At 40.5% G+C, this 17,659-nt stretch overlaps 1 protein-coding gene across 1 annotated transcript in view; it reads left to right on the forward strand.

Moving 5' to 3' along the window:
• Positions 1 to 14,377, forward strand: part of PTPRN2 (protein tyrosine phosphatase receptor type N2) — a 690,139-nt gene extending 675,762 nt beyond the window's left edge. Inside the window, exons 22-23 of the mRNA XM_063147608.1 lie at positions 9,673 to 9,746; positions 13,403 to 14,377. Of these exons, the coding sequence (XP_063003678.1) occupies positions 9,673 to 9,746; positions 13,403 to 13,474 (146 nt within the window). The 3' untranslated portion in view covers positions 13,475 to 14,377. The remainder of the gene's footprint in view (positions 1 to 9,672; positions 9,747 to 13,402) is intronic.
• The last annotated feature ends 3,282 nt before the right edge of the window (positions 14,378 to 17,659 follow it).

The following is a 17,659-nucleotide window of genomic DNA, read 5'->3' on the forward strand; positions in this document are numbered from 1 at the left end:
CACACACTATATTGCAATTTCCCCCCATTTTTTTCTAAAGCTAAATGAGGATGTTTTTGCATTGTGCAAAAGGCATTTCAGCTGCTTGGAATGTTAGAATTTCAAGTGGCATCTTGATCTGTCTAAATAAAAGTTATTGTATCGGGGGGAACAGATGTGCCACCTCTATTAGACATTTGTTAAGCTCATTTCAGTCTTCAGCAACAAGAGGAGGCAATGAAAGCAAGATTGGGAAATATATATACAATTTTGTTGCATAGGATAGTAAACAAGAAGCATTTTCTAGTTTCATGCTTTCCACCACTTAAGAGAAGGATTGACTTTGTTACAAGAGCTCCAAAGAATGCCATTTATTGACTCCATTGTACCATGTAATGTCAAATTCCATTTTAAGTGTGGGCTTAGTGTTACACAATGCAAGACAAGTCATGTGAAACTGGCCAAAGAAAAGAGTTGCAGGGTTTTTTAGATTGGTCAACCCCATTTTGTTCTTGACCTGCTCCCCTCTGCCATTGGGGGTGTGCAATCTAAAATCCCTGACCTGGCGCTTTGGGCAGTTTAAATGAAAGATCAAAGGGCAGAGCGGGCATCTCAGCCCTGCTGAGGTGGGCCTTTCCCAGGCTGTCACACTGTGAAGCAGCCAAAGGTTTTGTTCTGACAGGAATCTAGGCCTGGTCTGTGAGGCCTAGCCCTCCTTTGTCTGGCCTGAGAAGTTTGAGGCCCAGGTTGAGGATCCAGTGTTCATCAAATGATCAAAGGCCTGAAGTCCAGGACATGAAATCTTTCTTTCCATTTCCTTTTCTTAAAGAATGAATTGCACAAGTACCAAAGAATACCATTGCCCTTGCTTTTTCTGTGGTGCAAGCACTAACTTTAGAGTCCTTCAATTCTAAACATGGAAATGTAAGTGCACTTTCAATCCAGGCCCAGCTGCAAGGCCAGCATCTGCTAACATGTTTTACAAAAAAAAGGGGGGGTCTTAAAGATTAAGGCCTTCAGGTTTTGTGTTTTTTTTTTTTTTAAAAAAAGGTCTTTTAAGAATAAACTTAGAATAATTTGAGTACTTGGTCCACTCTGGTTTATTAGAAAGCAGACAATAAAGACAATAATGCATTTTTAAATCAAAGTAAATAGGAGACCACTTAGTTTCAGCAGTGGGAAAGTGGAAAGAAATCAATAAAATGGTTTGATTCTTTAAATAGTGCATACTTAGGAAAAGGGATCCCTTTTTCACATAATTATTTTTTAAAATTTGAAATAGTTTCCCAGCTGACTGTACATATTTGCAGTGGGAACAAGCATTAACACTTGTTTCTTATTGCAGTTTTTCAGAAATTGGTGTTTCTTGGGCTATTTTTCCTGCCTTTTTTAAAACAAGCATTCAAGAAAACACATTTTAAAAAATCATGTGCGATTTTAAGAAAAATCCAAAGTTTTTGAGGCTGCAGTCCTCTTCACATCTACCAAGTTGTAAGTCCCATTGCACTCAACTGGGTTTACTTCAGAGTAGACATATATAGGTTCACGCTGTTAGAATTACAGATTTTATTAAGTTTGATTTCATGAATTTGACATTTGTCAAATGGCTTGATTTGACTTCATATGTGTTTTGTATAGGAATATTCCAGGCATAGTTTTATTCCTAATATTAAGTGTTTGGTGTGTTTTTCTTCTGTGTGTTGTGTTTGAGGAAAGGGGAGGGAATATTTACAGATCTCATGATGGCCAGAGGAGAGCTGGGCTGAGTACACACATTCCAGACCCTTAGTTCCCTTTGTCATTCAAACAACTGCACAATGCATCTGTAGAGTGCTTGGACTTTTCTACAACATGAAGGATTTCCTACAGCTGTGTCTATGTGCGCTTCAGATGAATCATGGGGTATTTCTTATTTACAGTCCTCTTGTTTCGTGTGTTCTGTTCTGTTCAGAGTGCCACTCTCAACCAATTTAACAGTTATCTTTTTTTTCCCCTTGTTGGAAAAAGGAAACATCTTGGTACCAAACATTCAACACCAGTTTTATTTTTCTACAGCCAGCCATGAGTACCAAAGGTGCAATCCTTGTCCCATCCCAGTGAAACTAATGGGACTTACGAAAGAGTACAGATGATACAATTTTCACTTAAGTCAGGACTGCAGCTAGGATATTAGAAAAGGGGGCAGTATGGTGGGAGCCTGATAACTATCCTACCAAGCCCTGACATTATCTCTGTCCTTGTTCCTAGCACTCCCTCCCATAACCCCTATGTGGTACAATATTTCTCTACCTTTTAAATCCCACCTCTACAGCCTCTTTTTCCAAGAAGTCTTTCATGCAAGCCCTCCTCCCAAACTAAAATAAAGACTAACCATGCAATTCTAAGGATGTTTACTCAGAAGTAAGTTCCACGATGTTCAAAGGGGCTTGCTCCGAGTACGTATGCATAGGATTGCAGCCTAAATATGTAATGGCACTCATTCGCGATCCCTTCTTGTCTTCTCCCACTTTTGAGATAGATCCTCTAGGCAAAAGTCAGTTTTTCTTGTTTTCTGCAAGGTGTTGTGTCATTTACAATGCCAAACACACATGTTATAACATAACTAGCATGCATGCAAGCAACAGTTGAGTTACACTCCTATACTAAGGAATGAAATCATGGAAATCAGGGTTGTTGTGGGGTGTGTGTGTTGGTAAACACATTCTTTCTTTACTCTGCAAAGAGCAATCTTTAAAAACTTGATTCACAAGTTTGCAATTCAGTTAAACTGAAGTGTGTGGTGCTACACTGTTTTTTTCTATACGTGTTGGCTTAATTAGAAATGTAAATAGATAACAATGCAGCTGAAATATCACTAATTTCCACAGTAGTATAAATCTAGAATAACTTTTTGAGCTTCTGCCAAAGTTAACTTTTGCTTCTAAGATCCAATTTACCGTCTGCAGATAAACACCTACATAGGCCATGTCTTATTGGTATATTTTACCATGTAGTTTTGGGGGCAATATGCAGAGTTATTGATCTGCTATTTCAAAGGGTATGAGTGGGTTGACACAGACATAATTACTGAGCAACATAAGGAAGAGAAAAAGTCTCCTATTCTGTTACTTTTTTTAAGCTGTCTTGCCTTCTAGCTTTTGAATTGTATTGAATTGCTAAGCCTTGAACTTTGTAGCTCATTAGACCCAGTCAGTTATCCTTTAGGGGGGCAGATAGGAGGAGTAAAAGCAGCAGAGGAAGCCTGGATCTTGCTTTCATATTTACGCATATTTTTCACCAGCCAGTTTTCAGTCTTTTCAGTAAGGACATTTATGTTCTCTGAAATATTATGGCTGCCTTTTAGTAAAGAAAAATAGTCCTTTGCATTCACACAAAATTCTGTGAGTGGGCTGCTTTAAATGTATTGTTAAGTGGCGATGAGTTAACCAGTTTAATACAACTATGCATTTGTCGGCTTTTTCCTCCCGATAATTGACCACAGTGAAAGCTGTGCCTCAAGCCATATTCAAATATAGTGAAGCTGGGAGCTGGTTTTAGCAGCCTGTATTGAATCAGGAATATGTTTGCTGTTAAAAAGAAACAACTAATAACCTATTTAAAACTCTAAAACCATGCTTTTAGATAATACATTTTTGTGAGCTTTCCACATTTTTCAGATGCTTTATTGGAACTACTGAGTAATGCATTAATAATGAAACTAGTGAGAGGCAGACTAAATAGTGGATATGTTAGACATCTGCATCGCGGTCCAGCTTGCCATTGTGAGCTCAGAATTTTAAGCATGGAAATAGGGAGAGAGAGAAGAGAAATAATTGGTTTACTAGTTGCTGATGTCACAACAATCCTGAACGCTGCTTAGAAAAAAACGTTAACCTTTTGTTTTTTCTATGGAAGTTGTCACATGGCCAGAGGTCACATCTCTCAAACACAAGGCTATTACCTTCCTTTCCTGTAACCTTTATGAGAGCCCTTTTTTTGCTTCTGCCATTGAAGCAGATCAAAGGCAGGGGACAAACAGATATCTATTTTGGTAGTTTATGCAACATGGAACCATTTGAGCAGGTTTAAGAAAGTAAGAATACTGCTGAATCAGATCAAGGGCCTATCTAGTCCAGCATTCTGTCCACACAGTGGCCAACCAGCTGCTTGTGGGAAGACCACAAGTAGGACGTGGGTGCAACAGCATCCTTCTCTTTGTGTTCCCTAGCAACTGGCATACTAAGGCATACTGTCTGATATTCGAGGTAATATATAGCTTTCAGGACTACAAATCAGGTTGGTAGCCATCACTATATGTTGTAATAGCAAATTCCATAGTTTATCTATGCACTATGGGAAGATCTTTTTTTTTGCCATGATTTGTTTAATGGCTGTAAACAAAGCCTTCTTTGTCATGGTACCCCAGTTGTGGAATTCCCTCCTGAAAGAAGTTCAACTAGCCCTAACCATGATGGCAGGCAGCAAAAACTTATTTTTGGTCTCCCTTTCAATTGCGTTAATTAGAATGTTGGAAGTTCTATTTTTATAGTACATACTTAGGGTAAAGAAGTAAAGGCCTTTATTTTAAAGGGGCAACATTTTCTAAGGTAAGAAGTCTCCCTGGGGCCTTAGAATTGCCGTGCAGGATCAGACAATAGCCCCTTCATTCTGTTTCCAACACTGGTCTTGGAAGCTCACAACCAGGGCATGATGCATTGCTTCCTCCCCACCCCCCTCCTATTAATTTATCCCCAGCTTTTGGTACTCAGATATATATTGCCCCTGTAAACAGGATTTTCATTTAACTTTGATGCCTAATACACACAGTTAAGAAAGACAGATCTATCAGCAACTAATTACTTCCTTGTTAATTATCTCCTTCACCTCTTGTACCTGAATGATGTCAATGATCTCTTCATGGCACAGTGAAACTCAGCAATGGCATAAACATTTTATTTATTTCGAAATGCAATGTGCTCTATGTAGGGCCGACCTTGAAGAGAACCCAGAAGCTTCAATTGGTGCAAAATGCAGCAGCTTGACTACTAAGTGGTGCACAATATCATGATCACATTATCTCAATACTGAAAAGATCTGCATTGGTTGCTAATTCAGTTCAAGGTGTTGGTTTTAGTCTTTGAAGTGGTAAATATCTTTAGGGCCTGGCTATCTGAGGGACTGCCTATCTTGGTGTGAACCTGGTCAGTTATTAAGATCAGTAGGATTAAGATCACTTTTGAAAACACTCTTGCTTGCAGAGGCCGACTTGTCGAGCATTCAGGATGAGATGGGCAAACTATTCATGCTCCATCTGACTAGCTTGTTTCTCTTACCTGAACAGGTGTGCCTGTGACACACCTAACCAAGAGAGAAAACAGCAGCTATATGGACAGATCCTCAGTCAGCAACAGATAAGTTTGCAATGATCACCGAATCGTAGAATTGGAAGGGGCCCATTAGGCCATCGTGTCCAACCCCCTGCTCAATGCAGGAATCCACCTTAAAGCATACCTGACAGATGGCTGTCCTGCTGCCTCTTCAATGCCCCTAGTGTGTGAGAGCCCACTGCCTCCCTCGGGAATTGGTTCCATTGTCGTACTGCTCTAACAGAAAGTTTTTCATGATGTCCAGCCAGAATCTGGGTTCCTGTAACTTGAGCCCATTATGTAACTTGATGAAACAAGCAAAAGACATTACTACATACAATGCAATTAGGATGATTAGAAGCAGAATAGAAATAGTGGCTAACAGATTTCTTAGTAAAAATAAAGTTCTATTCCTCCAACCAATGAAGCTGTCGCAGAGCTTAGGTAATCATATTCAGTAGGCTTCTTGTTCTTCCTAGATCTTGCTGGTCAACCATGTCAAAGTTTACCACTTATATCATTTGACATAGCAATACCTCTAGTTCTTTTATCTTAACACACATCTATGCACCTTGATTTCTGGAATTGGTGATGGTTCCTACTCATGACCTCAAGAGGGCTTCTCCATAATACAGCCAGGCTTACAGCTAATTTCAGAAGCACCCTTTGAGAATCCATCTCCTCATGAGCTTCTCACTTCCAAGAATTAACCAACTCACCTGTGGCAAGCTTTGTTGCCCCTGTTCCAAGAACACACTTTGGCCAGGCAAGTGAACCCTCTCTCTCTCTTGCACCTGTGATGAGTGCCCCAGCATGCTGCCTCTCCTTTGCGGGCTGGCTGGCTCCCACCTCTGTGGGTGCTTCCATCTAGCTGCGGCCTCAGGCCTCAGCCCAAGCGACAGTTTCCACAAGCAGGTTGTGGGCAGGCAAAGGCTGCTTGGGAGGCAGTTTGTTGCCGGAGGGGCTCCGAGTGGCTTTAGTGAGCATCATTCCCAGAGGTTGTGGGCTCTCCCACACTACAGGCCTTCAAGAGGCAGCTGGACAACCATCTGTCAGGGATGCTTTAGGATGGATTCCTGCATTGAACAGGGGGTTGGACTCAATGGCCTTGTAGGCCCTTTCCAACTCTGCTATTCTATGATTCATGCAAAGGTTATACTTAAGATAGCATACAGAGATTATTATGAATAGCACGCCTATGAAATACAATGAATTTTTACCAACAGCACATGTTATATTCATATTTTGTGACAGGGAAAGGGCTTTCTTTGGTATTGCAATTTCTGGAATTCATGCTGGAGTTGCAACTCGTCTCCATTCTCTCTGTATTTAGGAAGGAGGGTCAAGGCACATATTTTTAACTACACTTTTAAAATCGTTATGGTTTTTAAGGTTTTGCAAAGGACAGAATCTAATGCCTCCCTTATGCGTGCAGCCAGCCTCTCCCATTCTGGTCCACAAGTGGCCCCTGCCACTCATGGAACAGTGGTTTATCACTTTAGAGGCAAGTTGAAATGAGTGGAAGGGGGCAAGATGGCGAAACTTGCATAAGGGTAATAAATGTTGATCCTTAAGTTTAAGCTTATTTGCTGTTGAAGGAAGCTGTAAGGCTGCAACTCTAGGTTGTCAGTGTGTTGTTCAACAGAAAATACCTCTTCGCTCAACTTTTTTTTTTGAACTCTGATTTCAGGGTAGTATAAAGGAGTACAGTGGTATAATAGGGCAAATATGTGAAAAACAAAATCTACCCTATGGAGCTTTCGCAGACTGAGCAAGCTTTTGTGTGTGTATGTTAAAAATAAGACTGCATAAAGATGATTTAAAGACAAAAATACTACATGTGTTGTATGTAACAAAGTGCTGAAAGTGGACCAGGGTGGCTTGATTTCAAATCCCGTCTCAGCCATGGAGCTCCTAGGTGGGACCATTACTATCTCTCAACCAAATTTACCTCCTGCTTAGAGGATTGTTGCACAGAAGAAATAGAATAATTCCATGTACATCGCCACGAGCTTGATGGAGGAAGGGTAAGATACAAATGTTTGAACCTGGTAGAGATTAATAATTTTGGTTTATTATCTGATTTTGCTTTGGAAATGGATAATTCACCCAGAACAATAAGGTTAATCTCTTAAGGTTTTCATTTTAAAAAAAAATCAAAAGAGCACCAGAAACAAAACAAAAAAATCTTCAGCTAAAACTTGTAATGTTGAGAGCAGAGCTTGGTTGGTTGGTCCCACCTAGGACTGTTGGTGTGCAGCTGTCTGAAATGCAGATTAAGTAAGTGCCTCAGGGTAACATGGGAAGATCTGTCTCTGAGCTGGGAATTAATTGAAATCCAGGTCTTCGGAGTCCAGCACCACATCTGCTAGGTCTACTCTCTGCAGCTACATTTGCCAATTACTTTGAAAGTGAAATTGGTAACCTTAATGTAACCTGAACAGTAGATAACTCACTGGGCCTTTTCTGCTGCCATTCATTTCAGCGTGAATGTGATCTTTATATATAAAGTAAAGGAATAAAAAAATTGTAATGTTGGTCTTCGTTTGTTACAAATATTGTATGGAAGCCTCTCAGACCTAGGTTCATCTCATGTTGCCACTTCCTTTATTGCATCTTCCCATGTAACTGACTGAGTGGAAAGAACTTCTTCAACTGGACCTACTCATGTGGTGCCGCCTTTTAAATGTTACAGTAGTAGTACGGGATAAACCCATGACTGAGCAGCTCCTAACCACTAGTGTAATGTGTGAAGGCACTGATATCCTTGCTGTTTGGCATGTTCACTCACATTGTCCTCTCATTCTAAGATATCTATAACTGTTTGATGACATTCCTTTGGAGATCTTGTAAGGTTATATTATTTTGTATCCCACACTTCTCCCCATTAATCCTAGCAACAATTGAGCTAAGGATGCAATCCTATGGTCCCTGGAATGGCATCCCAGAGGCCATAGGGTATGGCAGACCTCACTTTCTGCAGGAAGAGAAGAAGGTGTACTCCTAGAATGGTGGAAAGCTCTGCTGCCATCCCTCCTCCACCAGTGGCGCTTGGATGGAAGGGGCATGTTGGCGACAGATTGAGGGAGGCTTGGGTTCACAGGTGCCTACCTCCTATCATTCCCCTGACAAGGACGGGAAAATACATCAAATCTGGAGCCAATGTACTTACTTTCCTTGCAAGCCTGTCCACACCTCCTGCCCTGGTAGGACTTTGGAAGTGATTCCTCCTCTGTGGACTCCTGCTCCCCATACCCCATAGGATCGTTGGGCCTGAGAAAGTAAGTATAATGACTGAGTGGTGTACCAGAACCCAAGTTTCTGTGATGCACCACAAACACACTATCCGCTGCTCCACGCTATCTCTACTGTAGTAACTAATCCTTGTTGAGTAGTCACATCTCTAAAAATGATGTTGAGCTTCACTTTGGAATGTCGTGTTTTGTCCTGAAGTCACCGTGTGATTGTGGTTGCATGGCATACAATGCTGGTGTTCCTCCTACAGGCCAGATACGTTAATCCCCCTGAGAACTGGTAGTCCCTATGGCAGCTGTTTGGTGCCAGCCTTTCTGCTTCACTGCCACACAGGGGAGGAAGCGGGTTGAACCCTACACTTGTGAAATAGCTTCTTTCCTCCTGTTTCTCTGACACCAGAAAAATGAAATCTAGTCTGTATTGGACTGTTTATTTTGGGTGTTGTCCAAGTTCAGACATTTTCAATGTGTTTGTTTAAAGTACTAGTTACTTGATACTAAAAGTGGGATTAACACCATGTTCTCTCTCCCTGTGATTATCTATAACTATGGTGTTTTGAAAAGTCACACAATGAATGTGCCGCAAGGAAACTGCACAAAAAGGTAAAAGAGAGCGAATGGTAATTTAAACCAATAGCCTTAAACATAGAGATCACCACTGAAGAATCACCTCAATATATACATAACGAAACTGAAAATCGAACACTGAAATATTTATAATTATATTATATCATGTACAAGAATAATAACATCTTACAAATCAGTTTGAAAAGCTGAGTTCTTCGTTGACAATAAATACATTTAGCCATGTGTCAGTATTAATGGAGACATTTTTAAAGAATTCTTTCTGGTTTATTTATTTTTTAAATAACTAATGCTAATCAAAGCTACCCTTGGCTTTTCTTTTCCTCCCTCCCTATCTGAATGCCAATTTTAGAGCAGCCTGCCAAGTCTGCTGAGAGATGACTGTATAATTTTCAACTGGGCTGTTAGCCCAAAGGGAATCCAATAGCAGAAGATTGACAGATGCAGCGAACATTATCATTGCTTTGAACTCTGCTGAATTGGAGATTATTTCATTTCATTTTTTGCAGGTGCTAAAGAGATTGATATTGCTGCTACTCTGGAGCACTTGAGGGACCAGAGACCTGGCATGGTCCAGACAAAGGTACTGTCAATACTGGCTTTAAAATACATTCATAGCGTAATCCTACAGTGTCTCCTCAGGGGTAAGGTCCACTGAATTCAATGGGGCTCTTACTCCCAAATTGCTAAATGTGCCCATGGTCCCCAAAATGAATAAATGATGCATTGAACTTTGTCAAAGAAAACATACATTCCAAAAATTAGGAATCTTAAAAGGAGTTTATCCATACGGTACTGTGGATAGAAATACCTGACCACAGAAGCAGTATAATGCCGGGGATATATTGGCTTTGTCCCAAAGGTTCACAAGTACTTCCGCTTGTGTGAGGGTCCCAGGTTTTCACCAGTTCCCCCTTGATGCACTCCCTCCTGTGCCATATCCCATTCTGTTCCCAGCCCTCCAGAGCAGATTATTTTAGGCTGTAAGGGAGCTACTGTGGCAAGAGGGAGGGAAGAACATCCCATTCTGTGAGCAGAACTCTACTAATAGAAGCTAAGATCGAAGCCATTATTGCCCTATGTCCAAACTCTGATGATGATCTTGACATATATAAAAACAATCTCCACCACCAGGGAGTCAGAAAATGTAGTTGTCATATTTCAACAAATTGAGTAGGTAAATGCATTCTTGTGTCATGACAAAAAGACATTGGGTTGGATCCAGAATTAGTTATACTTCGGAGTAAACCCATTGAAATAATTGAGACAAGTTAGTAAACAATTTATTTATTTATTTAATTTAAATCTCATTTATTTCAGTGGCTCTATTCTACATGCCAACACAATCCAGCATTTCTAGCAATCCTATTTATGAGTTCACATTTTGGGTATGGACATAGAATTAGGATTCTCTGACATATACTTGAGAGTTAGCTCCAGGCATAGTTTTTTTTTTAATTGCTTAGAAGCACTTCATCAATAAATTTAGCATGATACTACGATCTGGTATTTTTGTTTAAAATATTGATTAAAGGTTTTTCTCCCCTTCATTTTCTCTTTTTGACTGCTCATTCCCTTGTTAATATTGCTCAAATTCTTTCATTGTGCCAAGGGCAGTGAAAAAGCTTAGAGACAATGGTCTATAAGCCTCCGAAACTGCAAACATCATTTTGGGGGCATCTAATTAAATGAGAGGTTGTCTAAAAACATTTTGTTGTTAATGTAATTCAAATAAGAATGGGAACACAGTTTCTTTTTTATGTATTTCTTGTTTGAATAGTTGGCCGTAAATTGTATTTGTTGACTATAGGTTCATTGTACTATTGTATTCTTGTTAAAGTGAGAAACCTGGCTCATCAGTTGGGTTTCATGTTGATCAGCAGGAGAGGAGGCAGCAGAGGTGGCAAGACCAGGCTCTCACCCTGCCCACCCACACCCAGCTATGCTTCCAGGATGCTTGCTTGGAGCTGGTGCCTGTTTTCAGTTGCCATCAGCCACTTTAGCAAGTAGGGGTGCCCTGCTCTCTGCTATACCGGGTGGCCAGGGAAGAAACACTGGGTGAGCTTTACTCAGGTTGTGGGGACTCACATCAACTCCACATACAGTACCTGTTTGGGAGATGGTGTTGACAGCAGACACCCACTGAACGTGCAGCAGTAGGTACAGGCATCTCCCACTTAGTGGCTCTCAAGCCATTCCTGAAGACCCTGAATGCTACTGCCACTGCCTCTCTTACCACGGACACAAAATGCAGTGATAACACAAGAGTAGCTTCTGAAAGGTTCCTTCTGCATCCTTCTCAAAAGCACTGTGGTTAGAAGTAAAAATAAAGAGAGAGAGTCCTGGTTGAGCTATACCCTGGTTGGAATCTAGACTATTACACAAAAGTACATTCCCCACCCTGGAGAGCTGGGGGTGGGGAGAGATCCGTAAATTTGTGCTCTTGTTCCTCCGAATCACTCCCAAAGCTTCGGAAGGACCTAGAGTTGTTTTGAAGCAATTTGGAGAACCCTTGCCTCACTTCGGATGAATCCAGACTCTGTCCAACTCAACCTGTTTCAGTTCAGGATTCATCTAAATTTGATGCACACCCCTAATCTCTAGGCAAAATAAATAGCAATGACATTGGGTTTCCATTGGACAATGCACCATTTTTCATAGCTCACTAGTTGGTGGGAATTAACTATTCAAAATATTTTTCAGTAATAATAATAAAAAAAGTTTCTAAGTACACTAAAGAAATCGTGACTACTTCTCTTGGTATGTAGGGGTCTACAAATATTCTTAGATCGTATTGGGGGAAGTGATTGTAATTCTTCTAGAGTTCTATCAATCAACAAAAAATGGGAACATATATGAAGGTATCTTCTGCCAACCCAGACCTTTGGTCTGTCTAGTACAGGGGTTGGAAAGTTGTGGCCTTCCAGATGTTTTGGCCTTCAGCTCCCATCAACGCCAGCCATTATAGCCAATGGTGGGGGGATGATGGGAGTTTTTGCCCAAAATATCTGGGATTGGATTTAGATTTACAATGGATCAACTCCAATGATGAAAGTGGACTTCCCTACCCCCTCCTTTCCATGCCAGCCCCTCCAGCACCCAGAAAATTCTACACAGAGTTGGGACACCCTGAGCTGTGATGCGGAGGGGGGGATCCTCAAAAACTGAGTGGAGGGACCTTGCACAAGCAGAGCCCTTCCTCTTGTGGAAGGCAGATGCTGGATCCTCTGGAGGGCCAGAAATTGCTTCTCCTGTAGCTCATTTTCTAGGATAGATGGGTGGGGGTGGGGGGGGTGAGTGACTGAGTGAGACAGAGAGAGAGAGATCTTGCAGTTGTACCCTTCTTAGTAAAAACTATAATGTATTTTATGCATTTATTTAAAAGTTTTATATACCCTGCTTCATTGGACCTTCCAAGGCCGTTTCCAAAACAAAATAAAACACACAGATAATGTATATACATTGGGCTACGCATTTTTGTTTTTAGATTTAATTGGAATTAAACAGTAAAGCCTCTGTAAATTTGCAAGCGCCAAAGAGCACATTCAGACAGAGGACTCGTAGTGCTACCAGTACAAATGCCTTGTGCAGTTGCTCCACCATTTCTTAAGGGATTATGTGCAGTAAGAGAAAAGATGGAAGTGGTGGGTTGTCAGCAGAACCCCTGCCTATAAAATTCTGTAGATGAAGTAGGGTCATGGCACTATAAAAGCCTCATCTGGAAGCACCCAGTTTCAGATCCCCCCAATAATTAATCATCAGGAACACCTGGTGCTGTAAAAACAACAACTAAGAGGGCATCTCTCAGGTGATCGTTGTCTGGATGGGATAACTGTGGGTCTTCTCAAAGGAAAGGGTTGAGAGTCTAAAATATGAGCACATGTGTAATGTATCCTTAAGAATCTGTAGTAGGAGAGAAAATTCGGTCTCAGACCTGTTTGCCATGCTTCGCTTTCCAATCTACCTCCACATATTGGCAAGATCTTCGTACTGATTACTGCTCATAAGCATGTATCCTAATAACTAGCAGTACCAATAGTGCTTCTGAGTTATTTCTAGTTTAGGTCGCTCTGAGCTGCAGTGGTCAAGCAATACGATAGATTGCCTCCATGATCTATCTCAGGACATTTTCTTCTTTGCCTTTTGTTACGAACAGTTAGTCCTGAATATTTTAATAAATGTTTCACTGGGACTCCTGGAAACGTTCGAGAGTATTAATTCTGACTGTTCTCTCCACAGGAACAATTTGAGTTTGCATTGACAGCCGTTGCAGAAGAAGTGAACGCAATACTCAAAGCCCTTCCACAGTGAGCAGCTCATTGTCCCTGGGAAGTTTCCAAAGGGGGTCTCTCTGTTTCATTATCCTCGGTCCCTGTAATTGTTGTTGGAAACCGTGACTTCACCTTAACTGTGTGTCTGCTATTGTAACCACATATTGATAGGCTCTTTTCAAACTTCTATTGCCAGTTGAAGTTCAACAGTTAACGTGTACTCCATTTTTGTTACGATAGTTAGAAATAATAATACACAAAGGCCTTGGCTTAAATGATAAGAACAATCCCTCTAGTAATTTTTGCATCCATGAAGCCCTAAATTTCACACATTGAAAGCACATGTACACCTTTTTAATAGGAAATATACAGTGTTGTGGGTAAGCAGTGAATTCAATGTGTCTTTGGCAACGTAGTGTTCTCTTACGTTTTTGTAACTTTTCCAGGACTGAATAAAAGAAGCAGGGGGCCTAATTATTATATTTTTTCTAAAGCATTGGGATTGTTCTTACAAAGGCCAAGCAAGCGCAGAGAACAATGGCGCGTGTGTTAGTAAACACAGGTCCGATTCCTCGCCTCAAGAGGCTGGGCCACTTCATGCTGCGAGCTGATGCTTTTCTTAACTGTTGTTTACTTTTCAACTTTCTGCAATGAATAGAAGCAAATCTGAGCTCTTAAGTCCAGAGACCTGCATAGTTATCACCACTATGGAGGAAAAGTCGGTCACATTAGCAGGAGCCCAAGTTTCCAAAGAGCACAGCAAACTTTGATTGTGTGTCACTGCCCTCACAGGGGAACGGCAGGCAGATGAACTGAACTTCAGTGGGTTTTGGAAGCTCTCTGCGTTGGCAGCGTGTTGAGAGCTTCTTCTTTTTAATTAGAGGGAAATGTGCATCTAGCCTTGCGTTTTATATCTTGAGATTAATTTACCTTTCTAAATACCCAAATACTATACTATTTTTAAAGACCAGAAAAGAGATTCTTCTAATAGCTTTTCATATCTGATTGAATTGCTGGCATAGTTATTCAAAAACAATGGCAGGTTCCCTGGTATACTTGTTCCTGAATTTGCAGAATTATTTAAAGCTAACATTCCTTGCCTTCCTTCCTGAATTTATTTTAAATTATATTACTTGCAAAGAAGAGCTTTTGGGGTTTGCTGCCTTTTACTATAAAATGGTCAACTAATCCCTTTTTTAAATATATAAATGGGATTCATCCCGTGCACATGCAGAGCTGTATGCAGGGAGATTTTCACGCCCCTGGCAATGGTTGATTCAAAGAAATTGAAGCACGTTCGTGGGGTGCATCTTCATTTGCTTGGCTTTGAATTAAAGAAAAATAATAATACTTGAATTACTGTGTAGTATGCTAGCTACTAATTATTTGTTTTGAAGCTTCTGGCTCTTATTGTGGATTTCATTCCAAATGTGTGTCTACTAATTTCTAGTCGGTTAAGATGTAAAAGAATTGTAGAATTTGGGTAGAACACGAAGATCACCGCATTTTGTAAATTAAATCATATGTTGCCATTCTTGGGCACAATCCACCAAGCAGAGCTGCAGCACACTCCATAAATGTCATGGGGCTTCCACGGCCTTGTCCTCCAAACACTTGGTATTCTTTCTTCACCGTTGTAAGTCCCCTTGTAATACATGGAAGACATACATCAGCAGCGCCTGGAAGATTGGACCCATTATCTCTAATGTTTAATGTAAGCATAAATACAACTTCTCATAATTAAAGAACTGTTTCAAAAAGTTCCAGATGTGTTAACTTTCATGCATAGAATTCTGTGCATTGTTCATGGCACATGTAAAATGCTTCGTTTGCACAACTCATTATGGCATTGGTCTGCTGGAGTAGTTAAACAGAATCCTCTATCCTCTTTGTATACACTTGTTCCACATTTAACCATGTTTATTCTACGGCATCAGCATTTTAGAGCTGTTCTAGAAATAAGTAAAACAAAAAGGATATGAATAAGAAAATTGTCTTTTTGTTAAGTAATTTCTGCTTAACAGGTTTCCTTTATTATATTATCAGGCAGAGAATAGGAATTAAAGTGAGACAAAATCAGTTGGAATGATATCTGCCAAGCATGTTGAATTAGATTTACTGGAGATAAAGAATATGCTATGGATTTCTGCAAATCTATGCAGCAACATCCAAATCAAAATGTCCATTCCAAAGAGGCATGTAGCTCTTCATTACTAAATACCATGTTCTTGGAGAGTGACTGCAAACTGATGGGAGTGAGTTAGGGCATGCTTAGATAGTTCACCTTTGGGAAATCCAGGACACTGTTTTGTTGCTTCAAGTGCCAAAAGTCCAGTATACACTTCGGCCTGCTTGGATCTCTGCTGTCAGTGTGGCTGAAAAGCCCCCAAAGTGGACCTGTGTGGGCTTTTCAGTTTTCAGGGCTGGGTTCTCAGGGTGAACATGCAAATCTCAGGATGGGAATGAACCAGCCTTTCCCCCAGGACATTTCTTCTGTTTCTGATTGTGTTTACCACTCAGATGAATTTTGCTTTCTGCCCGTGCCCTTAATAGTTCAGGTCTGTCCACTCTGATGAAATATGGGCATCCATTATCCTTATAGTAATAACAAACTAACGGTTTACATTCCACCAGTTATTTTGAATTATTTGGAAAACTCACTGAAAGCCAAGTTACGTTTTATACTTGCTCATCACCTAAGCTTTAAATGACTTCTGTTATTTGGGATGAATAATTGGCCTGCAAATCTGTATAATATTCAGCAAACAAGGAATGATACAAAGCATAATTTGTTTTCCCCCTATCAAATCTATATCTCACCATAGCTTCAAACACAAGATATGATTTAATTTCAAGAATCTGCATGAAATTCGATGGTTTGATTTTTTTAAAAAATAGAATAAAAAATTAAGTCTAGTACTTAGTGCTAAATTAGCTACTTAAATTAAGACCTTTAGGTTAATTACCTATGAATAAAGCATTCCATATTCCAAAGGCTGCAGCCCTATATATTCATGCTAGGTGACCACATATAGGATCAGGCTGCCCACCATGGTTACATTCAGACAGTCAAATCTTGGTTTAGTAAGCTGAGATATGAATGAGACTTCTACATCAACCGGCAAATGCAGCACACAGTACATGCTATCATTTCAGACAGCTCTGGGCCCCTCTTTGGGAAAAGGAGGAGGTTTTAATCCAACACTATACAACCCACCCACCCCAAATAGATCTTAGGCCCTGTCACAGCTGGCAGCATTAGCAATCCTTCCATTCAACATTATGTGTACAATTTCTGATTCTGACATCTGAGTGCTGTGCAGACCATATTTACTGAAGGCAGGCTGTTTCTTTGATATCTCTGCTGCAGCATCCTGTCATTTGTGTAGGTCCTGATTAAGCAAGAGAACCTGCCCATAGATCTTGCTTGATCGATCCAGGTGAATATGTCGTTCCAGGTGAATATTGAAAACTACTATCTTAATTGGTGCACACTCTAGCACTTTGGATTTGGGTATAAGAAAGCCAGGTTCAAATCCCTTCTCACTTCTACAGGTAACTTAGCTTCCAGGGCTTGCTGGGAGACTAACTTAGCTTAGAGTGTTTGGTGGGAGACTAAAAATGCCATTCCAACTGTGGGGGGAGGGAGTGGGGGGTGACAGCAGGGTACAAATATAGCAAATTACTCTAAAAATATTGCAGTGGGTGAGTGAGAACTGAGCTTCACTTTACTACATGTTTGTTTTCCATATAGCATTGCTTCCATATTGTTTGTTCCATATTATTCAAGACATTCAAATTTCTATTTTAAAAACATTTTATTTCCCCATTTTTCAAATGTTAAAATAGTTTTAGCTGTACATTGCTCTCTATGTGTAAATTAAATGAAAGGCATCTCTGTGCTCAGTTTACTATTAATACTATTGTAAACTTCCTAGAGTGAGTTGCAACTTTTGGTCTATATTTTGTTTTTGCCGGACTAGGGCGAGTCGGCAGATGCATGGTATTCACACTGCTCTGGCAAAAAAGTTGGGGTAAGTCTCTGACTTTTTAAACTCGCAGCTTTGCGGGAAAGCCCTGCAGTGGCTGCAAGGTGGCTGCCTCGTCATATAGCCAACACAGTGCCACCGTCCACCCACCACAGGATTTTCTGAGTGTCTAGGCATCCCCTGTTGTCTAAACTATTCAACCAGGTAATCAATGCTAATATGGAAGAGCTATCCAT

This window comes from Elgaria multicarinata, chromosome 1 (genome assembly GCF_023053635.1).
Source record: "Elgaria multicarinata webbii isolate HBS135686 ecotype San Diego chromosome 1, rElgMul1.1.pri, whole genome shotgun sequence".
NCBI lineage: Eukaryota > Metazoa > Chordata > Lepidosauria > Squamata > Anguidae > Elgaria > Elgaria multicarinata.